The sequence below is a fragment of the Vigna umbellata genome, chromosome 8 (assembly GCF_029865625.1).
Source record: "Vigna umbellata cultivar VRB3 chromosome 8, Vumbellata_1.0, whole genome shotgun sequence".
NCBI classification, from domain to species: domain Eukaryota; kingdom Viridiplantae; phylum Streptophyta; class Magnoliopsida; order Fabales; family Fabaceae; genus Vigna; species Vigna umbellata.
This window is the reverse complement of record NC_142172.1, coordinates 39,130,879-39,157,411: the sequence shown is the minus strand read 5'-3', so window position 1 is coordinate 39,157,411 and position 26,533 is coordinate 39,130,879. Positions and strand designations below refer to the sequence as shown.

At 32.3% G+C, this 26,533-nt stretch overlaps 1 protein-coding gene across 3 annotated transcripts; it reads left to right on the top strand.

Annotated features, from left to right (window-relative positions):
• The first annotated feature begins 7,086 nt into the window (after positions 1 to 7,086).
• MOR1 (ARM repeat superfamily protein) lies at positions 7,087 to 26,325 on the top strand. Of its 3 annotated transcripts, none has more exons than XM_088097901.1 (54): positions 7,087 to 7,453; positions 7,627 to 7,732; positions 7,845 to 7,968; positions 9,260 to 9,339; positions 9,424 to 9,601; positions 9,696 to 9,760; positions 10,294 to 10,376; positions 10,488 to 10,573; positions 10,692 to 10,805; positions 11,484 to 11,603; positions 12,062 to 12,164; positions 12,682 to 12,818; positions 13,115 to 13,180; positions 13,275 to 13,392; positions 13,572 to 13,612; positions 13,983 to 14,054; positions 14,153 to 14,263; positions 14,369 to 14,474; positions 14,982 to 15,094; positions 15,205 to 15,292; positions 15,378 to 15,478; positions 16,197 to 16,304; positions 16,393 to 16,498; positions 16,569 to 16,648; positions 16,728 to 16,877; positions 17,000 to 17,075; positions 17,171 to 17,295; positions 17,389 to 17,499; positions 17,572 to 17,721; positions 17,829 to 17,903; positions 17,990 to 18,071; positions 18,149 to 18,258; positions 18,335 to 18,433; positions 18,531 to 18,605; positions 18,692 to 18,787; positions 18,878 to 18,979; positions 19,086 to 19,187; positions 19,362 to 19,544; positions 19,618 to 19,729; positions 19,995 to 20,071; positions 20,148 to 20,227; positions 21,743 to 21,802; positions 21,989 to 22,046; positions 22,176 to 22,298; positions 22,379 to 22,456; positions 22,548 to 22,706; positions 22,811 to 22,969; positions 23,601 to 23,698; positions 23,785 to 23,941; positions 24,023 to 24,139; positions 24,758 to 24,853; positions 25,042 to 25,113; positions 25,222 to 25,504; positions 25,608 to 26,325. In XM_088097901.1, exons 1-54 carry the CDS (start codon positions 7,294 to 7,296, stop codon positions 25,880 to 25,882), a joined length of 6,006 nt encoding a protein of 2,001 aa, XP_087954027.1. In that variant the 5' UTR covers positions 7,087 to 7,293; the 3' UTR covers positions 25,883 to 26,325. The 3 variants fall into 3 exon arrangements, with proteins under 3 accessions (XP_087954027.1, XP_087954026.1, XP_047149304.2); XM_088097900.1 differs by having other exon boundaries at positions 7,088 to 7,453; positions 18,179 to 18,258; positions 21,920 to 22,046; XM_047293348.2 differs by having other exon boundaries at positions 7,088 to 7,453; positions 21,920 to 22,046.
• Positions 26,326 to 26,533: the final 208 nt, after the last annotated feature.

The following is a 26,533-nucleotide window of genomic DNA, read 5'->3' as shown; positions in this document are numbered from 1 at the left end:
GCACACGACAAAGAAAGCAAGGGTGAGCTAGATAACCAAGCAATAATCATATAGTTCAATCAATAAATATCATCGTGCTTAGCTACATATAAAGAACAATCAAGGCATACCACTTTAAACCATGACTCAAACGCTCACACGACTCATTCGGATTGGTATAACTGTCGAACTATTGGTTGTCTTTGCACTTGCGTAGTTCAGCTGGCACTCCCCAACACTATGTAATGTAAATCTCCCATCTGTCTATGTCTAAACTCTAAGACTATAGACGAGAACCTCCCTCTACTCTCACCACTTACACTGCTCTCCTCTATTTGAGCATGAACAGTGCTTCGAGTGTAGGGATAAACATACCAGTTCAAAGCTCCATACATTTATACAGAACAACAACACCCCCACACATCACTTTCAATCATCTCACCCTGAAATGTCCACTTCATACTCAATTACATCATTGTAGTTCACATTCATATGCTTTACAACCACTCAACAACACCATACATACATCCTGACAGTCAAACAACATCAATCAATCCAAACAGAAGAAGAAAAATGAGTGAGATCCCGTCCATGCATCAGTTTACGTTCATATATATATATATATATATATATATATATATATATATATATATATATATATATATATATATATATGTATCATGGTTCTTATTTGGTAAACTACTTGTCTAATTTTCATCATAGTAAAGATCTTACTTTCCCCCAAATTGATCACCAGAGAGGGTTCAGATGTCTGAACGCATCAGACTCACCTTCGACGCTAGCACATATGACTAGTCACAACGTACTGGACCTTGCTCTATGATCAGGGATGTGTCAACTTAGGTTTTTAAGTCCCCTTTATCCTACCAACAAAGAAAGACTTTTAACAAGCTATGATTTAATTATCTAAGTTATTAAAACTGTCCTACAGTATTCTAGACATCAAATACCCAATTATATATATCACCCTTCTCCTCACAGTAACCTTACACAGTACCTGCCCATATACATGCTATCAGAGAGCCCTTACTCCAAACCCTCCAACCAAAACAATTTCAACCAAAACAGATTAATTTCAACAGAAACAATTACAAACATAAGTGCCACATGTATCAGTTCAACACCAAAGCATAAATTATTTAACCACAATTCCCCAGTCTCAATTATAATTATCCAATAAAAATTAACATCTTAAAACAACTTCACAAGAACACACCAGTTCAACATTCAACCTGCATATATTTGTATAAAATAAATTCATGCAAAAATAATTAACTCCCCTTACCTGAAAAACTTCACAGTTTACTTGACAGGATTATCTAAATAGTGCTCCTCAGAGCAAAATTCAAAGACACCCTATAAATCACCAAATGGTGAGAAAATTAGCTTTTTAGGCTAGAAATTACCACAAATTTGAAGTAGAACACTTCTAGTGGCATGCATTCAGTAAAATAGCAATGCGTGCTAAAAACGGTAGAGAAAAGGAGAAAGTGACTTACCGGTTGTAATAAGAACCCGTTCGGTCCGTTACGGAGCCCTTGACGCGGTGAATGTTTGAGCACCACCTATTCAAAAATTGAACGGTTCAACAGCATGATATTTTAGAGAGTAGGCAGAGCAATATTTAGAAGATGAGTTTTTAGAGAAAGAAGGAAAAGTTGGCAGAGTGGAAAACTGACTTAGGAGAAAGACCCCTGCTAAGGTCACGTGCCTTTGATCTGATGGGCCTGGCTGCCCCACATAAGGCCCAAAGACCCCTTTATTAATTTTACATGCCCTTACAATTATCATGGAAATATTTATAGATTTGGTGTCATTTTTTAATTTTATCTTTTTTATTACTATTTTCTAAATTTGAATGATTTATCATAATAAAAAAACTATTTTTCAGTTTTATTATTTTAGTAATTACTTTTTTCAATTTAAATAATTATTCATCATAAAATAATTTTTTACTTTTTTTCTTAATTTTTTTTATCATTTTAATAATTCTTTTTTAAAATTTAAATAATTACTCATAACAAAAAAATTATTTACACAATATTACTTTTAATATTTTTAATTTAATAAAAAAAATTATTTTATTTTTAGCTATATCTATAACTATGTATTTATAATTATGCACATCTTTCATTTTTCTAATTTTATCTTTTTAATTACTACTTTTAAATTTTAAATAAATCATTTATAGATATTTAAAATATGCATGCACACATATACCATAAAACCTATGTTTACTGAATATTTTCATTTTGGTATCATAATTATTTTCTAATTTTACCCTTTAAATAAATATTTAAAAAAAATTATTTTATCAATTTTATTTTTAAGTGAACGTTTCTTTAAATATAACTATTTTTTATTAAAAACACTATTTACAATAAAATTACAAAAAGTATTTTGATTTTATAATTATAATTATAATAATAATTTTATTATTTTTTATTATCATAAAAATATTAACACACGTGTATAAACAAAACACATTAAATGGAGTTTTTAAGAATTATGATTAAAGATTAGTTAGAACAGTACGAGTGTAAGTTTAAATTTTGGAAGTAGGTATGGGATAGCTTTTTGAAACAGGGGAAAAGGGTTGCTTTCTCGTGAGAAGATAACACTAGGTTTTCAAACTGAAAACTCCAGCTACAAAAAGGAAACTACAAAACACAAACACATAACCATAGTCTTATCACATCACATTCTTTATAAATAATTATAAAAATATTATCATTTTCTGTATACATTTTAACATCAATATTTTTAATGCACGATGATAATTTAACATTTTTTGTAGAGTCTCTTAATTTTCAAAATTTTTCTATTGTCATAAAATTTCTACACGATTTCTGTTTCAAATAAGTTAAATAATGATTATTATTAAAATAATAAAATGATTTAAAACAAGTTTGATGTCTCTCTCGGAGCTCCCTTGGCGACCCTTTCACTCACTCTCTAACTCCATCCAAATGTAAATTTCATAAAACCGGCCCAACTTAAAGTACCACCAAAATCATTCATACTCTTTCTCCTCCCACGCTCCTTCTTTGCGATTACACTCACGTCATCCACCACACTCCCTCCAAAACTTCATCCACTGCTAATCAAATTATTTTTTATACTATTTTTATTTTAAATATATCTTCTATTTTGTCTCCTGTCAGTTACCTTGCATACTTTTTTTTTTCATTGACATAGTTTTTATTGTCATCTCTTTTCATGTGTTTTTATTAAAAACATCTACAGTCGTGTTGACCCTCTAAATTTAACAAAATGTTGAAAAAAAAATTATTCTAATAAACTGATCAAATTTAAAATTATATTGATATCTTACTTTTTACGGAAATAGTGTAATTTTTTATTAAAACTATCAATATAGACATATTTTTATACTTTTAAAAAAATACATAAATAAGTTTAAAATATTAAAAATAATGAAATACCATTTCTAATTTTATACAAAAGGTTTTTTACTGTTAACTTCTCTCCTTACTTTTTATATTTATAGTTTTGTATATTTTTTATTTAACTTATAAAAACTGTGTTGTTAGCATATGGCTTTTTTTTTATTTTCTGATGGGATTTGATATAAATGATGGGAAATGAGAATGTAGTGATTTATATAATATAATATTATTATGTGATGATGGTGTGTAAAGTATATTAAGATCAAGTTTAAATGAATTTTTTTTTTCTGGTATTGGATTCACATAAATAAATAAATAAGGTTATTATTTGTAAATTTGGTAGAGATCGAATTTTATATATAAAAAATTACTCTATCATTTCTGAGTGAGTGATGAAAAGTGCAAGTTTTCATATTTTACTAAATACTCTTGTTTTTTTGAAATAAAGACAAATGTTTAGTTGTGTATAAGTTAGTTCACTTTGTTTGTGCTAATACACTTTGGAAATTTTAATATTTAAGTATGGAATGTAAAGTATAAAAGAAAGAATAATAATTTTGAATTATTCTTAATTTTATAAAAGGTATAATTTAAATTTAATTTAACTTATCGTATATATGTGATTGTGATATAATGACCACATGTTTTACAATAGCATAAAATAATGCAATGCTAGAAGAGGAGCAACAATAAGACTGTATTATGTGTGTATAACTTATGAAAACATTGTGTGTATATAGTTTGTAGTATAGACACGAATATGAATACATTATGTTATACAAATTATTATTCGTGTGTCCTCGTATTTGTTCATATGTTACTTGCGATTATTTTTCTAACAATTTTTTTCAACTCGACACATTTTTTCTTACGAACTTTTTCAAGGTTTATTTAAATTTAAATATTTATATTTTTTACATTTTTATTTTTATCTATAACAAAACGGACTATGTTATAACTATAATTAGTTACCAGAATAATTTAGTTTCATTAAAAAATAAACTTAATTTTTTTATTCTTTTATATAACACACACACACACACTTATATATATATATATATATATATATATATATATATATATATATATATATATATATATACTAAAAATTATCTTTCCCTTTGTAACTTTTGACAGCCAGATAATAAAAATAATCAAAATGTGATGTTTTCTTTTCTTTCATGAAATTATTTTTCCCATCGCTCTTCAAACACAGTCCAAATAAATAAAAATAAAACCTATGTGAAATGAAGGAGTGTGACTGTATTTTTTTAACAAAAATAAAAATATTGTGTTATAGGTCAAGAAAAATACTTTATTAATTAAGTTAAAAATAATAAATAACTTTTATTACTTAAATTTTATTTAACAAAAACCACAATTTTCTATTTTTTTTTTATAAATTTGTGATTTAATTTTTCATCTCTTGCAAAATTTGATAACGTCTTCATGGTGCTAGCAAACAGAAAAATATTATCCTCATCATCAAACTTTGTTTAGAGAAAATTACTATTTAGCTTTTTTGGAAGATATTGTATGGACAATAAAAAAGTGTTTTTTTGTTGAGTTTGCTAGCAAATATTAAAAGATAATTAATATTGATTTTTTAAATTTTTAATAATTATTTAATATTTAAGTATTTTTTTAAATTTGATGGTAATTTAAATATCATCGAAACAAGAAAATTAAAAATTAGTTAGTTTTTTTTATCTAAAAATACATTTAAACTGAAATAATTTGAACTAAGATCAATTTAAATTTAATATATTTAGATATTTTGAAAATTATGAATTTTTTTATCAAAACACAAAATTAGGTTGTTGGCATATGAGGAACTTTAATATCTAAGGATTTGTACTTGTATATGAGAAGCAATAAATATATCTGTGATTTTTTATGTGTATGTTTGAATTTTTTATATTAATTTAGGATTTATTTAAGGTTTAACTCAGAGTAATTATATTTGAAGTAAGGAAAAATAGTTAAAATTGATAATAGATGGTATGCGTATATGTCTTGGTCACCGTAATTTTCATGTAGGGAGATTGTATTTATGTAGCATTGTTGGATGATTCTATTTTAGTTTGGTGTGTATTACATATAATTGTTGATTTATAATTTTGCCATTTAAAATGTTGGGTAGTTGTTATTGTATTTTTTTTGTTAAGGAAAAAACTTTCAAATTGGTTTACACATGTATTTATCTACATCCTTTTATGATAATAAAGAAAAAGTATAACTACAAATTTTGTTTTAGTTTTTTTTTATATATCATATGATAGTTTAAAAATAGTAAAACTCAATTATTTTAAATTAAAATGTTTTAATATAAATAGTTTTATTATAGACAAATTTTATTATTTAAAAATATATCATGATTGTTTTTTAAGATTTTTTTATTTGATTGAAGAACCTGTGTTTTGTGTAAGTTAAATTTCAATCATTTTTTTGTCTTTTATGTTATTTGTTGCAAGTAAGTCTTTTTTTCACTTACTTACATCTTTTTAGATATATATATATATATATATATATATATATATATATATGAATATTTGTTAACTCATGATCATAGTTGTATTTCTGATCGTCTATGGGATGTTTGTATGAATATTTATTAACTCATAATCATAGTTGTATTTTCTAATCGTTTATGGGATGTTTGTATGTAATAGAGCATCTTACAAGTTATGAGAAGTTTCGTGAGTTAGGACCTCTAAACTTAAAGAGATAATTGAGATTCTTTATATAGCAAATTTATTTGTCTTTCATATAAGAGAGACTAATTGTATTCTTTTTAAGTTATGAATACTTTGTAATTCTAATTGTATGATTTGTATGGTGAATTAATTAAATGAGTGATTTGATGAGTATAATATGTTGAAATGTCAAAACGTTCTTTTACAAATGAAATTGTTGAGTTGATGAATATTGTATAATATGAAATTTTCATGTTATGATATTTCTGATTTGAATATTTAATTATTGAATGTTTGCCTTGGGGGAGTGATTGAGGGGATTTGAAGATAAATTTTGTTGTTGTTTATTTGAGTGGATTTGAAAGTAAATTTTTTTGATCGGTCACATCAATCAAATTTTACACTAATTCTCACAAATTTTACTTCAAAATTCACTATCAGTTCTCCTTTAATTAATTGAAAGACTTTTAAGTTCTTATATGACCTTTTATTATAACAAAGGTGAAAAAAATGTATAGCAGGAACAGTTACAAAAATCAATAGGTTATAAATCATTAATCTTATATATTTATATTATATATATACATATATATATATATATATATATATATATATATGTATTTGACTGTTGATTTGAAAAAAAATAAAAAATAAAAACCTTTTTAATGATTAAAGAGAACGGAATGAAAATATGAAAGAGGATGACGGTAAGATATAACTGCCAAAATTTCACTAATAGAGAACAACTAAAAACAAACTCTCCTTGTGTGATGCTGATGTGTGACTTATGAGGGAGATCTCAATTCAAAATTGGCGTTGAGTCGACACGCGCACGAAAGGAATGTGGGTAAGGAAAAACGTAAATACCAATATACCACCATCCCCGTCCCAAGTGCCCAAGGAAAACCAATTAAATAAATATATAAATAAGAAAAAAATCCAAAACAAAAATCCCCTCTTTCTCTCTCTGTTGTGTTTTTGAAGCAAATATACAAAAGCCTTTGCACGCTCATTCACCGTTTCTTCTACATTCCCCACCCCCCTTCCCTCGCCGGCACTCTCCCAAATCCAAAATATCACCAAACACACACGGAAACAATCACGAACACTCTTCTTTCTCTCTATAGGATTCGGCGGAGATCGATAGGTTTGAGACCTGAGGATTGTAGTTTGATAGGAGAGAAACAACAATGTCGGAGGAAGAGAAGTTGTTGAAGGAGGCCAAAAAATTGCCGTGGGAGGATCGCCTCTTTCACAAGAATTGGAAAGTGCGCAACGAGGCGAACATCGATTTGGCCTCGCTCTGCGACTCCATCACCGATCCTAAGGACTCTCGCATCCGCGAATTCGGTAGGTGTTTTTTTCCTCTTCGGTTAGGGTTTTTAAGTTTTCGATTCGTTTTTCGATCTCCCTATGGTGGATCTGGATGCGGTTCTCTGCCGAGTTATTATTTGCTAAGGTGCATTTTCGTTTGGATCTTGATGCTTGGTTTTGTTCCTTGTTTTTTTTTTTGAATTTGGCAGGACATTTTTTCAAAAAGACAGTGGCGGATTCAAATGCGCCGGTGCAGGAGAAGGCGCTGGATGCTTTGATTGCTTACCTGCGAGCTGCGGATGCCGATGCCGGGAGGTGAGGATTTCGCTGCTTTTGGTTTTTGGATTTTAATTTGTTTGCATGTTTTTGTTTCAAAGAAGTTACCGTTCGTGTTTAAATTTAAATTTGAATTTGAATTTCGGAGTAGGTACGGGAAGGAGGTCTGCGATGCGGTTGTGGCTAAATGTCTGACGGGAAGGCCAAAGACAGTGGAGAAGGCTCAGGCAGTGTTTTTGTTATGGGTGGAATTGGAGGCCGTGGATGCGTTTCTGGTACCATTTATTTAGCTTCTTTGCTATTAAACGGCCTTCTCCTTTTTGTTTGTGAGGGAGGGGTTTGTCTTGTGTCTAGCCGAGTTGAGATTGGTCATGCATTTTTGTTTCAGTTGTGATGTGTGTTCTGTTTATGTCATTATTTTAAACTTGTGTTGGCAATGATCGCGGACATGAAAGTAGTATTCACGAAGTCCTAATCGCAGTGCTTATTCTTTTATGCTTTTTCAAGTTCTTTCGAATGCGATTTTTATCTTGCTTGCTTTCTGCCAGTTATAGCATTCATGAGCGGACAATTTTTGAAGTTAATGGGTACTATATTGCCTCTCAGTTTGTTGGTGATGAAGAGACCGAAGTTTATGTGTTCATCTATTTGATTCTTTCGAATTTTGTCTTTCTTTGGAGCCGCTGGGCAGTGACACAACTTTCCCCCTCTATCTCTCAGTAATTGGTTGTTTTCTGGTGCTGTTTTAACAGTAACCGACACCAGGGATTTAGTTACAGTTTTCATATTGAGATTGTATTCTTGATGTTTTCCTTTAGTTTTGATTGAATGGATGATTTACATTGTTTTTTTTTTTTTTTTCTTTTTTGCAAAATACTGTATTCTGAATGTCATCATGTCTACTAAAATAATATTTTGAATTTTACTGGTTAGTGTTATTTATTACTTTTATCAAGGGTTTGATGTATGGAAAAAATGTCATCAACTAATAATAGGTAAAATCCTTTTTAAAAATAATATATTATTTATGGGTCCGTTTTCTTTTATATTTTCATGGTTTTATCCTTGAAACTATTTTATTTTTTATTTTTTATTTCACTTAGCTTTGTTTTACAATTTCTTTATCACCAATTCTGGAAATGTTTTACATGGTGAGTTCTGTTTGGATTTGACTAGTCAATAGCAGTGCATTTACTAGTCATATTCTTCCTGTTTCTGTTTCTTTCTCTTAGCTGTTGGTAATTTTATCATACACTACGTTACATATGCCCCCTCAATTATTAGGATCTATCGAAATTTTAATTTATATAAAAATAAATTAAGATATGGTACATTAAAAAAGTGCAAATTGTTAGTAGGAAAACCCTTTATAATTTAATTATGTTCTATGGGTCCAAATATACATTTTAACATTTGTTTTAATTCCAACGTTTGGTGCCTCAAACAATTAATTTCAAATTTGGTTTCCAATGTGGTGAATTATTTGGGGTTTATACATTAATAATTCAGGTCTACTTATGATATTATTCCTTTCCAATAATTTTTGAAGGCTTTTGGTAATTTTAGGATGCGATGGAGAAAGCAATAAAAAACAAAGTTGCTAAAGCGGTGGTACCTGCAATAGATGTTATGTTTCAAGCTTTAAGGTTTGGAATCTTTGTTGCAATATCTATTATAGGTGTTTTCTTTTACAGATTTTATAGAATTATTATTATTTTTTATGCTGCTAGTGAATTTGGAGCAAAAATTGTGCCCCCCAAAAGACTTTTGAAGATGCTTCCAGAACTCTTTGATCATCAAGATCAAAATGTTCGTGCATCCTCTAAAGGGTTGACCCTCGAGCTTTGCCGTTGGATTGGTAAAGATAGTGTAAAGTCAATTTTGTTTGAGAAAATGAGAGATACAATGGTAAGTTAGAATGGTTGTATATTTTTTCTAGTTTTATTTTATTATTTTCTCCTCCATAAAGAAATCATACACTCCCTTTTTCCCATTCTTGTAGAAAAAAGAGCTAGAAGCAGAACTTGTAAATGTTACTGGAACAGCAAAGCCAACCCGTAAAATAAGGTGGATGCTTGATTTTAATACTTTTGCTTTGAATTTCTCCTTACTGAGTGTTCAGTACAATGATAGGTTCTTTCCGTACTTACTGGGACACGCATGACTTATGTCCATATTCTTTTTACTTCATTTTATTTTTGTATTTATTTTTTTCTATTTGAATGTGATAAGTGATGTGTTGAAGAGTGAGTAATCGAAACTTAAATTAAGAGGGCATCTTACATAAATTTAGTACCATAAAAAAGTATGGAGCATTTTTGAGTTCTACAAAGCGCTTTTGTTGCATCCATATCAAATTTTGAAGTCAAATATTTGATGTAAGTCTAGGTTGTAGTTCCTTCCTTTTCTAACTTTACTTCATAAGGTTTTACCAACAACAGATGGCGTTAGCCACTGGTCTGTGACCAACTTTCATCAAACACAACCTTTTGCTTATACCACTGGTGTTGATCTTTTTTAGTTAAATATGTTGATGTGAAACATTTATTGGCTTAACTGTATTAATGCCATCCTAATCAAATATTCCGTCATGTTTTTAGATCTGAGCAAGACAAGGAACCTGAACAGGAAGCTGTGTCAGAGATTGTGGGTCCTGGCCCTACTGAAGATTCTGGGAATGATGGTATGCAAAATTTTGTATCTGGAGTATGTTTTTCTTATTTTTAGACATTGTTGTCTTTCCTCTGTAATACTGATTTATGCCTTTTTTTGTTGTAAATGCTTTCATAATTAGCTCCTCAAGAAATTGATGAATATGAACTTGTTGATCCTGTTGATATATTGACTCCTTTGGAGAAGTCAGGATTTTGGGATGGAGTGGTCAGTTATCTGCCCTTTCTCTTAGATTTTGTGCTCATTAACTATTGTACCTTTACTTTTGTTACATGCTTTGAATCTGCCTAAGTTTGTTGTTTACTTTTGTCTCGGTAATGTTCAGAAAGCCACCAAATGGTCTGAAAGGAAGGAAGCTGTTGCTGAGCTAACAAAGCTTGCATCAACTAAAAGAATTTCTCCTGGTGATTTCTCTGAAGTTTGTCGGACCTTAAAGAAGGTATCTTGTACATGTTTGTGTTTTATAGAAATGATGCATCGTGGCTTTTTCTGTACAAAGCTTTGACATTGTTTGGGTCTACATTTTCACTCAAATATTTGTATGTTTCCTAGAGACTTTTAGGATATCTCATGTGTTGATGCATAGTTGACTTTCAGAAGTTAAAATGACTGGGTTTGGTTTTTAGTTTTGCCACTGACATGAATTTAAAAGTATTGGGGCATAATTTTCAGTTAAAGTTCGTCTACTGAAGAGTTACCACTTCTATTAGTTTGTGCCCTCTTTCATTGAAATTTCTTTCTGTTTATTGCTGGGCAATTTCTTCCAGGCTTTCTCCCTGTTTTGTGGAGGTTAGGATTTGCTTATGTAAATGTAAAGTCCAATATTTTTTAAACATCTTTGTGCTCAAAGATGCATTTGCCTGTTTGTATTGTATCATATGACTATGACTATATTGTAAAGGGCAAATGTTGCTTTATATTTGTGAAGTTGGTAGTGGTGCATTTTGTTCTTTTCTTACTCTGAAGTTTAATTGTTTATGTGAATCATGGTCATTTTTGTGACCAGGGACATAGTTGACTTGATATTGATTTTATTTTATTTATTTATTTATGTATTTTCTTTGTTACTGATGTATTTTTGTTTGCTAAAAGTTTAACTGGTCGTTCTTGCTTGCAGCTGATTACAGATGTGAATATTGCTGTTGCAGTTGAAGCTGTTCAGGCTATTGGCAATCTTGCTCGTGGATTAAGAACTCATTTTTCCGCGAGTTCTCGCTTTTTATTGCCTGTTTTGCTTGTAAGTACTATCCTACAGCCAAATGTACGAGGGGTTAACAAATGAATGCTTTTTACTTTTCGGTCCATTTACTTCATATTCTTCATTGGTTATTTGTTACATGTAGCAGCAGTAGTTAATCTGTATTCCTTCCATTTAATTCCAATAAAGTCATTATCTGTTTTATTTAAATTGGTTTATCTGCAGAAATGGTAGAGAGTGTGATCTTTCTCATTTTGACTTGCTCATCACCTTAAATTTCTGTTACTGCTGTGTCTTTTGAGGAAGTCATTGATTTTGTTTAGGAGAAGGTTGATTGTCTTCTGTTTTGTATGCTGTTAGAGGTGTTAACATCAGAAAGGTGCTTCTAGTTTGCAAGGAAATTCCTGTTAAAGTAAATAGTGAATTGTATTTATACACAAATTAATAATTCACTCTTCAAATATTGCTTGCTTATTATGTTTCTTTGTGATGAACAGGAAAAGTTGAAGGAAAAAAAACCTGCTTTGGCTGAGGCATTGATACAGACTCTTCAAGCGATGCATAAAGCTGGATGCATCAGCCTCATAGATATCATTGAAGGCATGTTTTACATCCTTGATTTTTTTATTCAACTTGATAGTCTTTTGTTTGAAAGGTTATAGGTTAAATAATTTAGTTGCTTGTTTTAAAGAATCTCATCTCTAGCATTATTTTTTGTAAATACTCAACTTCTGTGGCCTTGCCCTGCACTGTTTAGTGCTTTTCCTGGTGAAGTTTATTAGTCCCAAACTGACTATTATGATATTTATCTTGCATCACTAACCACAGATGTCAGAACAAAGGATTTTTGGTGTTATTTTCCCCTTAGATTCCGTATCCTCTGCAAGACATGATGTAAAAGTCATTCAATATTTTCTTGTTGTTATTTATTTAGCTGTAGATTCACATCACTTTTTTAACTACCCTTATTAAACACCCCATGATTTAGATCGGTATGTTGTTTTTGTAGTCTGTTGTAAGTTATTGTTTGTATTTCTGTATGTTGACCTTAAATAATCGTGTCATTAGTGTTTTATGTTTGCTTCTTCTTTAATGTATTATGTGTAATCTGTTGCAGATGTTAAGACAGCCACAAAAAACAAAGTCCCTCTTGTGCGATCGTTATCCTTGACCTGGGTGACATTTTGTATTGAAACAAGTAACAAGAGTGTTGTTACAAAGGTGCACAAGGATTATGTTCCAATCTGTATGGAGGTCAGTTTGCTCTTACTGTTTAATTTTATTTAGCGGGCTTGTTTTTGTTTTTTTGGTGGATTTTAAAAGTTATTTTAGAGTCTTTGGCTCAGCAGTTTTAGATATTTTTAATTAAATATCACTCAAAACACGATTTAATAAACTGCATGACAACAGTTGTGATTATTTGCCTTGTGTTTAGTTCTCAAGTTCTGAGCTGCTGTTTATTCTAGAATACGATTTATTTCAATTCTGTAAAAAATACACTGTAAATGTATGTCTTACTTTTTTTAAATGCTAAAATATGGATATTTCAGTGCCTAAACGATGGCACTCCTGAAGTCAGGGACGCTGCCTTTTCAGCATTGGCTGCAATAGCTAAGGTAAAACTTGTTTCAACTACATCTTTCTCTTTGCTTTAGAATATGTTTTTGCTGTTGAGGTTCTGAACATTATTTCCTTCACTCTGTTAAATAGTTGGTTGGCATGAGACCTCTTGAGCGGTCATTGGAGAAACTTGATGATGTTAGAAGAAAGAAGCTTTCTGAAATGATTTCAGGTTCTGAGGATGCTGTGCCTGTTGGTTCTTCTGCAGGTTTGTACTTTTTATTTATTATAAAAAAAAATAAATGTGAAGAGAAAAAGCAAGTTTTGGGCTTTTTTTGAAAGACTAGGGCTTTCCTAATTTGAGTCATTCTCTAATTTGTGATTTATTGATGTTTAATGTGTAAATATGTTTGTTTTATGCTGTGACACTTGGTAATGATGTTCCAGCTTCTGTGCAAAATACCCGGGCAAGTGCATCTTCTGCGGAGGTGGGTTTACTTTTCTTCAATTTAGTTTTTAGCTCAAGAAATCTGACTTCAGTTTCATTTCATTCATGTGTTGCTCCAAGATTTAGTTGGATTATTTGTAGTTTGGAAGTTTTCCCTGCCCAGTTTCCCTTTCATGGATCAATCCATCTCCCTCCCATAGGTTTTGAGCAATCATTAAAAAAAATGCGATTCCAATTTTTACCTTAAATATCACATGTAATATGAATGCTAAATTGCTAGAATAGGTTTTGGACATGAATTTGAGAACCATGTTAAGTATTAGAGAATACAAACTTGTGAATGATTTAATTTCAAAGTTGAATGTATATATTGGAGAACAACATTTATATGTCACTTGATTTGCTTACAGACCTCTGAAAGTGCATTTGTCAAAAGGTCAGCAGCCAGCATGCTTAGTGGAAAGAGACCTGTTCAGTCAGCTGTAAGATTGTATCTTGCTATTTATTTAAAATATGATGATATTATTATTGTATTTCTGATGAATGCAAGTTGATTTGTTAAATATTTTGCACATTCTAGCCTGTCACTAAGAAAGGAGGAGGGGCTGTAAAGTCTGGCACAAACAAAAAAACTGATGGAGTTGCACAGGTGAAGGCTTCAAAATCAATTGAACCACCTGAAGATGTTGAGGTAAATTGATGTCTGTCTGTTCTCTTTCTATTTGATCTGAATATTATTTCTGTTTCTTTGATAACTAATTATATTTATTTAATCTGTGTGTCTAACATTATGCAGCCTACTGAGATGAGTCTTGAAGAGATTGAAAGTCGAATAGGTTCTCTTATACAGTCAGATACTATTGCTCTATTGAAAAGTGCAGTGTGGAAAGAGCGTCTAGAAGGTTGGCAGTCCCCTACTTGTAGTGACTTTGTTTATTTTTTATTATTCATATTGGGAGGAAGCATGTTGGTAAACAGGGTGGGGGTGGGTTGTCTGGTCGATGATTTAACCTCTGAATCATTATAACAATGTCTATTATGACGAGTTGCTCTTTTGATGGATCGGTTTTATCCTGTAACATAAGTTTTATTCTGAGCATAGAACTAAATTGCTAGTAACTAATCTGTTGTATTTTAAATGGAGTCTCAGTTTAAATTTTTGTATAAAGTGTAATTGTTTTATTTTTAGATTGTCCATTTGGTAATGTGAAATTGGGCCTGCCATATCCGCACTTGAATAAAATCTATCCTGCTTTCCTTGTAATTTGAAATATGGCCTGCCATTCTCTCTGGTCAGAAGAGATGGGAATGAAAGATAACAAAATATTGTCTGTTTTCCTTGTAATTTTCTGCTTTTGCCTTTATGAAGCGCTTGATAAAATAAGGCTGCTGAAGTTAGATTTTTGCAGCCATTTCTTCACTGAAACAGCAGGTAGAAAGCTTACAGGACCTCAACCAATCAGCAGAAATTTTGATTCGTTTACTCTGCACTTTACCTGGATGGGGCGAGAAAAATGTTCAGGTTCTAAAATAGTTTCTTTGGAATTTAAAATGTTCTATTTTTTATGGTTTGTTGTGAAACATAGGAAGGAGATTTTAAGAGGGCCCCTTAGCTTGTGTTTCCTTGTGCAGGTTCAGCAGCAGGTTATTGAAGTGGTCAATCATATAGGTTCGACTGCAGCGAAATTTCCAAAGAAGTGTGCAGTACTTTGTCTTTCAGGTGGGTAGTTTAGCTATTACCATTAATAAACTGTGTTTACTTTAGGAATGACTATTCTGATTTGCGACTTGTTTTTCAATTTTAGGACTAAGTGAACGTGTGGCAGATATTAAGACACGTGCACATGCTATGAAATGCCTGAGTACTTTGTGTGAAGCTGTTGGTCCAGGATTCATTTTGGAAAGAGTAAGCATGGGTTGCCCGTGATAAGCATATATTTTAGTTGTTAGGGCAAGAGTGTGCTCCTAGCCATTGAATCCTATAAACATACGAGTTGTTAGGGCATAAGTGTACTTTTGTTTTTTTGTTTTGAATATGGTAAATAAAATTATGTTCTATCAGCAACTCTTTTTGTGTTACACTGTTGAGTGTCGTTGTTTGCACTGTTGTCTGTGACTAGTGTTAACAGTATAAACATATATACAAGGTGAATTTAGTCAATTATGCTTGTTTTTGTGAAAGATGGTTCGCTTAGCAAAATGATATCACATGTATATTTTTTTTTATACCAAATTCTTTACTATCTGGTTAATCAAGTTAAGTTATATATTTCAAAGTTGAATCTCATAATTTCTTAGTAATCTTAAATAATATAATTTTTTCGAGAAGCAAGACAAAATTTTAGAGTTAAAAATGATGGTTGTGCGTAGTTTTAAAATATTGTAAGTTTGTGACTGTAATACCAGTCAAATACCAGTAATTAGCTTACGGTAGAACAGTTTTAGTGTAGCGGTTTAATTTTTGTAATTAATTCCCGTTATTAAGATGGTGCCTGAGTCTGGATTCAATTGAAGTTCAGTTTTTTTATCTTGCATATTATTGATTTTGGATGCATATTATTGATTTTGTTTATCTTGCGTATTAAAACATAATGTTTTGAAAACTTTGTTTTTTTTAATTGTAGCTTTACAAGATCATGAAGGAGCATAAGAATCCTAAGGTTCTCAGTGAGGGAATTTTGTGGATGGTTTCTGCTGTCGAGGATTTTGGTGTCTCTCATATTAAGCTTAAGGTGCATTATAGATGTTTTATTTTTTGTATTTTTTGTGGAATGTTTTGCTTAAAGTTTCCAACTTTTTAATGCAAATCTTATTATGCAGGATTTAATTGATTTTCTTAAAGACACTGGGCTGCAGTCAAGTACTGCTGCTACTAGAAATGCATCAATTAAGCTCTTGGGTGTTCTGCATAGATTTGTTGGTCCAGGTAAATTTGTGTTTAATATTTTCTTCTCAAGTATGTTTTGAAGGCTCTAAGGAGCTTTCTCTTCTTGCAGACATTAAAGGGTTTCTTACTGATGTAAAGCCTGCACTGCTTAGTGCCCTTGATACGGAGTATGAGAAGAATCCTTTTGAGGTATGTTGTGTTTGGTGAGGTATGTTGTAAGTTACGTCTTGGTTTTCCTAGTGTTGTCATATAATTTCGACTGCTTCAGGGAGCATCTGTAGTTACCAAGAGAACTGTCAGGACTTCGGATTCCTCTTCATCTGTTGTTGCTGGTGGACTTGATGGCTTGCCTCGTGAAGACATCAGTGGAAAGATCACTCAAACTCTTCTGAAGAGCTTGGAAAGCCCTGATTGGAAGGTTTGTTTGATAAGAGCATGCAGTTTGCTTTTAATTTTGTATTTATGGTTGTTTTGGGTTTTCAGTTATTAAGGAAGTATTTTGTTGCATTGTTGCTTCTAATTTTGCTGTGCATACTATAGGTTCGTATGGAGTCTGTTGATGCTGTAAACAAAATATTGGAAGAGGCTAATAAGCGCATTCAAGCAACTGGAACTGGTATTTCATCAACCTTTAGCCCATTAAATAAGATGTGTGATATATTTTCGACTTGGTTTGTCATTTTATTTGTTTTTAACTGGCTTTTTTACCAGGTGAGTTATTTGGAGCTCTCAGGGGACGACTCTTTGATAGCAACAAAAACATCGTCATGGCTACCTTGACAACAATTGGCAATGTTGCATCTGCAATGGGGCAAGTTGTAGAGAAGGCCAGCAAGGTATGAGGATTCTGTTATGCCTTCATATTTTTAAATAATTGGTACTGTTCTTTTGCTGTTTGCTACGTGACTTAATTTCAACGGTTTGTCCAGGGTATTCTGTCTGATATATTGAAATGTCTTGGTGACAACAAGAAGCACATGAGAGAATGTGTACTGAATACATTAGATTCTTGGCTGGCTGCTGTTCATCTTGATAAAATGGTCTGTCGTTATCCTATGTTCTGTTGTTCTGTGTCCATAGTATCAATGTCCTGAGTATGGTTTTTGTTTTAGGTTCCATACATTGCAATTGCTTTGGTGGACTCTAAAATTGGTGCAGATGGGCGTAAGGATCTTTTTGATTGGTTATCTAAGCAACTTTCTGGGTTAAGTAGTTTTGCTGAAGCTGCACAACTGCTGAAGCCTGCCTCTTCTGCAATGACAGTACAGTCTGGTTACTCAACTTTCTGATTTTGTGGCTATAATATTTCTCAAATTAGTTCTAATTTATACTATTCTTTTGAACAAAATTTATGATGGCTTATTCTTAGGATAAATCTTCTGATGTTCGCAAGGCAGCAGAAGCTTGCATTAATGAGATACTGAGAGTTAGTGGACATGAAATGGTATTTGTTTTAAAAGACTGCTTTTTTCTTCCCTTGCTTCCTTAGTATTAATGTGGTACCCAAGCATCTTTAATTTGTTTTTCCAGATTGAAAAAATAGTTAAAGACATTCATGGACCAGCACTGACTCTGGTTCTTGAGAAGTTGAAACCATATGGAGCTTTTCAAGGTATGTTCTCATTCTTCTTTGTTAATCATGGTGAGTCTGTTCTTATTTTTATCTTACCTACACAGTTATTTTTTTAGAGTCATCTGTGGTGTCCAAATCGGTTTCAGTGGGTGCACCAGCAAAATTGAAGGGGGGGAAATCAACTGCTAATGGTGTTTCAAAACATGGAAATAGAGCTGCATCTTCGGTAGTTTTTTCTTCTTTTTTGTTAATTTCTTAGATTTGTTTGGATTTTCTAACTATTTATTTCTACATCTCAACAGAGAGCTGTGGCAACAAAGGGCACTAAATCTGAACCAATATCTGTTCAAGATATAGTGGTTCAGTCTCAAGCTTTGTTAAATATCAAGGATTCAAATAAGGTAATGTTGTTTGAGGTTGGGTTTACCAAACTTTACTTGAGATCTTAAATTTATACGTGCTGCTGGACTGTGATCTTCATGATTGTCTTACATGCAGGAAGATAGGGAGAGAATGGTGGTTCGAAGGTGTAAGTTTGAGGACCCACGTCCTGAGCAAATTCAAGATCTTGAGGTGGGACTGTTTGTTGAGGAATACGTATACATAACTCCAACTTTCTATAACTATTGAATTATATTAAAAGTGACTGTAATTTGCAGAATGATATGATGAAGTATTTCCGAGAGGATTTACATAGGAGACTCTTAAGTGCAGATTTTAAGAAGCAAGTTGATGGACTTCAAATGCTACAGAAGGTGTTGTTCTTATAACATTCTCAATAACTTCCATGCTTTTGCAGTGTTTTTTATTTACCGGAACTTACAAACTGCAATTGCACTTTTCAGGCCCTTCCTTCCATTGCTAAGGAAGTAATAGAAGTTTTGGACATTCTTCTGAGGTGGTTTGTGTTACAGTTTTGCAAATCAAACACAACATGTCTATTGAAGGTTTCTATTATTTTTAATTTTGTTGTGATGCCAGTTTCCTTCTTTTTTTCCTTTAATTTGAAGATGTATGGTGTCAGTTGTAACTTTATTCAATTTAATTGCTCAGGTGCTGGAATTTCTTCCAGAACTGCTTGACACCTTGAAGGAGGAGGGTTACACTCTGACAGAATCTGAAGTGGCAGTGTTTCTTCCATGCCTTGTAGAGAAGGTTAATATTAGCAACTATATTTGTAGAATGTTATTATTCCTGCTAATCTTTCTAATGGTTTAGTTGATTTCATCTAACTTTTGTTTTAAACTAAGGTACTAGGTTATATTAGTGTGCTTACTTTGGTGTTATAGATGGAAAAGTAGAAGTTAATTTCTTATTTTAATGTTGCAGTTAGGGCATAACATTGAGAAAGTACGAGAAAAAATGCGCGAGCTGACCAAACAATTTGTTGCCATATATTCAGCTTCTAAATGTTTCCCCTATATATTAGAGGGTTTGCGTTCCAAGAATAATCGAACTCGAATTGAATGTGTTGATTTGGTTGGATTTATTATTGATCATCATGTTGCTGAGGTATTGTTTCTATTTTTTAATTATTTTCTACTCTTACTGTTTTCCTTGAATACTACTGACATTCTGTGGACAGATTGGTGGGCAGCTAAAATCATTGCAAGCTGTTGCTAGTTTGACAGCAGAACGGGATGGTGAAACTAGGAAAGCTGCATTAAATACACTAGCTACTTGTTATAAGATTCTAGGTATGCCACACCCTTTAGAACTATCTCTCTATTTCTCAACGTTCTTGGGAAATAGCCGTGCCTTCTGCCTCGTGATATAAAGCACATCTGTTGTATTTTGTTAGATTGGGTTGTTTTTCCACTAGTGTGTAAATTGCATGTGCGGCATGTCCTCCATGTGTGAAGTGATCCACTTTTTCAGTCGCTGAACTTAGATGCTGAATTTTTATTCTTTTCTTCACACCTCCTATAACTTGCTGAGTTATTTTTCAATTTTGGTATGCAGGTAATGACATCTGGGATTTTGTTGGAAACCTTTCAGATGCTCAAAGAAGCATGTTAGATGATAGATTCAAGTGGAAGGTCCGTACATCCTTTAGTCATTTGTCTCCCTGTTATATACTGAGTTCTTGATGATTTTGGTTGTGTACTTTACTAGGTACGGGAGATGGAAAAGAAGAAGGAAGGGAAGCCTGGTGAAGCAAGGGCCATTTTAAGACGCTCAGTCAGGGAAAATGGGTGTGTCCATTCTTTCCAATCTGTTCTGTATTTTATGCTGTTCAGTCAATGCATTTTTTCCTTCTAATTTGTTCTATGATGTCTTGATCCTGATTATTGTTTAGAAATGAAAATATAAACATGACTTAATTCCTTTTTGTGGGCATTTGCTTGTTGTTGATATCTTTTGATAATTTTATCTACTAAATGAGGCTGGGTTCCTATTTGGTGTAGCATAAATATTTTGGGGGAAGGTGCACTATGATTACGGCTGTTGATATTTTAGGATTTGATGATTTGTTTTGGTAAAAACATCGAAAAAATATCTTATTTATATTGAAAATGTTATGATGGATGTGCGTGATACAGTTCCTTTCAAGGAAGTATAAATGAACATAGTAACTACACAATGACTTTCACATCGGTCCTATCAGTTGTTTTGAGATACCTCTTTCATGATTTTACAGTTCTAGTTAAGCAAAACAATTTAACTTTTGTACAAACGCTCAAGTCAAGGTGTTTGAACTTAACTGTAAATTTTTTTCCCATTCAGCTCACAAGGACTGTTTTATACCTTGACTCAATCCGTTTAATATGAAGTTAACTCCTTTATAAAATGTTTTCATGAATCTATATATATATTTTGTACATTTAGTAGTTTGAGGTTATTTAGTACTAATGTATTGCACTTTATTAATTTGAAATGTTGAATTATTTTGTTAGTAATATTTGGCTATGCCTATATGTTATTAATAGGGTTCTTAATATTATTTTTTGTATTACCTAAGAGTTTGAGTCAACTCTATGCGATGAGCTTATGGAAGCTTCACAAGTTATGTAAATTCAAGTTGGACAATCTTGAATTGAGTCCTATTATCCTAGCTTATTATTGTAATATATATAATGCTTTTCGTGACCTTAGAGCTTGTCAACTGCCAACTGATCTACCAATTTAATAAAGTTAGCACTGTACATCCGGATAGAATTTTCTCATAGAATGATGGTTGTGCAAGTGGCTATCAATATCCATAGTGCTTTTGCACCATGTGTAGGATTACGAGTGCTTTCGAAAGAAGATTTTTGAGAATACATGGATGGTTTGGTTGGTTCAAGGCTTTCCATTAGCGAATAAAATTCTGGTAGATGGGAGTTCTAAGTTGGCATGTTGGTATTTGAAACAAGGCAATTTATAGGAGCTATGAGGAAGTATAATTTATTTGTGATTTATGAGAAACATGATGGGTGGGTGTTAAACTGGTTTCTTGTTGTACTTCTTTTTCACCTTGAGCCCTATGTATAGACTTTTTATTTCTTCCCTTCATATCTCTGATGTAAGAACTCACATGTGTATACGCAACATGAATAAGCTAAGAGATAATTATGGCTTAAGTATCCTTTCTCATTCTCAAGTGTGGGATTAGTTAACCTATTTCCTGACCTGGACTGAAGAGTTTCTTTTGTCGGGATTATTAAACATAAAAAGTTAAATACAGATGTTTGACAGTGAATGTTTCCTGTTATTGCTTCCATTACCAGGTCTGATGTTGCAGAACAAAGTGGAGAGATGTCTAGATCTCTTGCTGGTCCTATATTGAGGTATGGTAAAAGTTTTACCGACATTCATTCATTTTCTCCTCCTTATTAATGGGAAATTAACCCTGCCCCAAATTATCCCTATTTTTTATTATTCCATATCACTCATGTTGATTTCAGGAAAAATTATGGTCAACCTGATAGTAACATAGAGAGACAATTGATTTCCCGTTCTTCTGCTGTTGCTAGTGGACCCCCAGATTGGAATGAAGCACTTGATATAATTTCTTTTGGATCTCCTGAACAGGTGAAATAAACTAAATAATATGCTATACATACATACATATATATACACACATCTTTTGAGATACACCTTTCGCTTTCTACTCTTTTGAAATTGAAGGTTGAGCTCTGATTTTTTATTTTCTTGTTGCAGTCTGTTGATGGAATGAAAGTTATTTGTTATGAGTTAGGTCAGGTCTCTAATGACCCAGAAGGTATTGTTATGGATGAACTTGTGAAAGATGCAGATAGATTAGTTTCATGCCTTGCAAATAAGGTGAGATAACTTTCCAGACTACTTTTCTCATTCAGGGAATGATTTTCATGTTTTTTATATTTTCTTATTATTTTAAATAGGTTGCAAGAACCTTTGACTTCAATTTGACTGGGGCTTCGTCACGATCTTGTAAATATGTGCTTAACACTCTCATGCAGGTACTTTTTTTATTTTGGCGTTATAATTTGTATCATCTGATGTCTTTTAATATAGCTATTTGTGATTGCTAATTTGTTTTGGGAAATACAGACTTTTCAGAATAAAAGATTAGCACATGCTGTAAATGAGAGCACTCTTGACAGTCTCATTACTGAGCTGCTTCTGTGGCTCTTGGATGACAGGGTTCCTCATATGGAAGATGGAAGTCAATTGTTGAAAGCATTGAATGTGTTGATGCTTAAGATTCTGGTTAGGAACTTTATCTCCCCCCATCTGTTGATCTGCAATGGGAGGCATATTATGCTGATGTATTATAGTGCAGGTCTTTTAGTAACTAGTTATTGTCAAAACAGGATAATGCAGATCGTACTTCTTCCTTTGTTGTCTTAATCAATCTTTTACGGCCGTTAGATCCATCCAGATGGCCTTCACCAGCATCAAACGAGTCACTTGCTTCCAGAAATCAGAAGTTTTCTGATCTAGTTGTAAAATGCCTTATCAAGCTTACAAAGGTAACATGTGCAGCCATCGGCAAAATGGTAAAGGATATGAACATAAAACAAACTATTTTGGTTTTATGAAGATAATTAGGCTAATGTAACATAACTTATTAGGCAAGGTTTCTGGACCGAGCAATTTGTTATTTACTCTAGGGTCTATATAAGGTTATTATATTTCCTTTTTTATTTAAACTTCCACAGGTAGCATGAATCAATGATGAATAGGAATTTAAAGTACTTTTGACTTTAAACTTTTACTTATGTTTCTAATAGAGACTACTACGCAATTTGTGGTGATAGCATATCTAAGATTGGCTACTATGCTTTTTAATATGATAACCTTGTGAAGAAATTTTGACCCTAAATTTTACCATTCACCATTCCCCATATAATTGTTATAATATTTTATTTGGTTGATGATTTAACAGTATTAGTTTTTGGATGATTATATAATGGGCCCAAATATGTAGTTAATATATATTGAATATTCAATCATTAACAAATCCATTAACCAATCTATTGTTCTTCCATGTGATTCTATTGATATTTATTTACGCTCTTTGAACTTATATAATTTGTCTTGAATAGTTATTAATTTAAGTTTTTTGGTTCAGCATTAACATGTATTTTGTTTGTGCTGCAGGTCCTTCAGAGTACTATATATGATGTTGACCTTGATCGCATTCTTCAAAGTATCCATTTGTACCTGCAAGACTTGGGAATGGAAGAAATTAGAAGAAGGTATTGATTGATTGGTTAAGTTGTTATTTTTTTCTTATAAAATAATTCTTGAATCATTTCTATTTGCTAATGTTACTTTTGTACAGGGCTGGTGCTGATGACAAACCTTTACGAATGGTAAAAACTGTTCTGCATGAACTTGTCAAGCTTCGTGGTGCAGCGATAAAGGGTCATCTTTCAATGGTTCCTATTGATGCAAAACCTCAACCCATCATCCTTGCATACATTGAACTTAATCTTGAGGTATGAACTGAAACAAATTAATCTGATTTATTGTTGAAGTAGACCCATTTATACTCTATTTCTACTACCTTTTACTTTTAGACTTTGGCTGCGGCAAGAATGTTGACTGCATCTGGACCTGGGGGACAAAACCATTGGGGAGATTCAGCAACCAATAATTCAGCCTCTGGGACCCATTCTGCTGATGCCCAGTTAAAGGTATAGTTATGCTTTATTTCTCGGTATCTTGTGTACTATAACTTCATCCAATGTTGTAAACTTGAAATTCTACCTAGAATTGTTATTTGAAGTTATAAAACGCAAATACATTATAATACAATATATTAATAAGTAGGACATGGAGCAACAGATGTAATTGTTCTTGAAGGAGAAGAGAAATGTGAGGTGTTTTTAAAAAATTGGGTGATAAGGCAAGAATGATCTGTGTGAATCTGTCTGCTTGCCTCACAAGGGATCGATAATACCATTACTTCTATTTAACTCCCACTTGCCATATATTCCGTTGGTGAGGCAGCACAGATGATTCTCAACTTGTACTTATTATCCTAAAATTTAACTTGCAATCCTGGCAGTAACGGATATATCTAAGTGTTTCTAATTTATTCTGTTTTTTCTTGTGTTGTCATGTTCTAATATCCTATTTTGCTGCTACTTAACTTAAAAGCCTATATTTCACAGTTGACTCTGTTTGTCTTCAAAATTTTATAATTTATACTGTTTTTTCTTGTGTTGTCATGTTCTAATATCCTATTTTGCTGCAATTTAACTTAAAAGCCTATATTTCACGTTGACTCTGTTTGTCAAATAAAATTGCAGCAAGAGTTGGCTGCTATATTTAAGAAGATCGGGGAGAAGCAAACTTGCACAATTGGTCTATATGAGCTATATCGGATTACCCAATTGTACCCTAAGGTAAGAGTTAAGGGTATTTTGATTAAGAGTAAAGATAACAGAAATAGCGATATATTTTTCTGGTTTAGAGTGAAAATGGATGATAATAATAATAATTTTCAGATAGGATGTAATGTGATGGATTTAAGTAAATGTTCAGCCTATACGATTTTTGCGTATTTGATTAAGGTTCTTGTGCTTTATCTTAGGTTGACATATTTGCTCAGCTTCAAAATGCTAGTGAGGCCTTTCGAACTTACATTAGAGATGGTCTTGCTCAGGTTGAGATTATTTACTTTTTATTCACATGTTAATTGAGCTTCATTTTGTATTTCTATGAGAAATTCGGAGTATTTGACGATTGGCAATTGAATTTAACGTTTTGGCAGATGGAAAAGAATGCTGCAGCTGGAAGAACTCCCTCGAGTTTACCTATGCCTACTCCTCCACCAGCATCTTTAAACATATCTTCCCCTGATTTTGCACCTCTCTCACCTGTAAATGCAAATCCATTGGGTGATGCTAAATTAAATGTGAAACCTGACCCAACAAATTTTAATTTACCCCCATCATACAGTGAGGAGAATAGGCCTGTGAATGCCATTACGTCTAGAGCATTAAATTCTGACTATACATTAGGTGACCAAAGAAATGATAGATTTATGACAGGAGGTATTTTAACATAATTTTACTTTAACATAATTTTACTTGTTTTGCACCAATTTTTACATTGAAGAAATGATATTGACTAAGAGAAGTTACATATGAACTGCAGTAACCAGTGGTACGTTGGATGCAATCAGAGAGAGGATGAAGAGTATGCAATTAGCAGCTGCTGCTGGGAGTACAGAATCTGGTGGTAGGCACTTGACGAGTGCAAATGACAACTTGAATCATGGAGTTCCTCCTAGTCAGATTCCTCACACGGTAGAGCATGTTGGTACGGAGAATACTTTGCACGGTGGGGTACTTCCTATGGATGAGAAGGCACTGTCTGGCCTTCAAGCGCGGATGGAAAGATTGAAAAGTGGTTCCCTTGAACCTCTTTGATGGTAAAGAGAAAACATTCCTCACTATTATCAGATTTCATTGATGCACTGGCGTACAGCGTGTCGTCATATAATTTTCAATACGGTATAGATGAATATGTATAATCCTTCAAACTATTGAACATTGACGTTGCAGAGCATAGCAGGATTAAGTTGCCGTCCATTTACCGCCCTTGCAATTATTTCACCTCATGCTTTGCCCTCTTGCTCGTTGTATATTGTAGTGGAGCTTTGTTTTTCTAACAGGAGTTAATGTAGATTGCGTCAATTTAATGCAATTTTACAGATCATTCCTTACTGATGCTGAGATTTGCTTGGTGTTTCGCATTAGCTTGTTTCAGCAAATTTTGACACTGGTGTTTCAATTCAATTATGCAAAATGAATTGTAGGACATCACGTTCAATGTCCTTGAATTTGTTCATTAATAGTTTGTGCTTGCGAAAGTTGCTGTGCTATTTTTTAATAAATGTGAATGCATATTTTTTAATAAATTTAGTCTGCCAGTTTTATTTTACAGTAAATTTAATGAAATGTGAACAACTCTATTATTTGTTGCGATGAAGACATTATTTATCATTGAATTGGGCCCAAGTAAATAAAGTGCTAAAATATTTTACAAAACCTAGAAAATGAACTATCAATGTGGGAAGT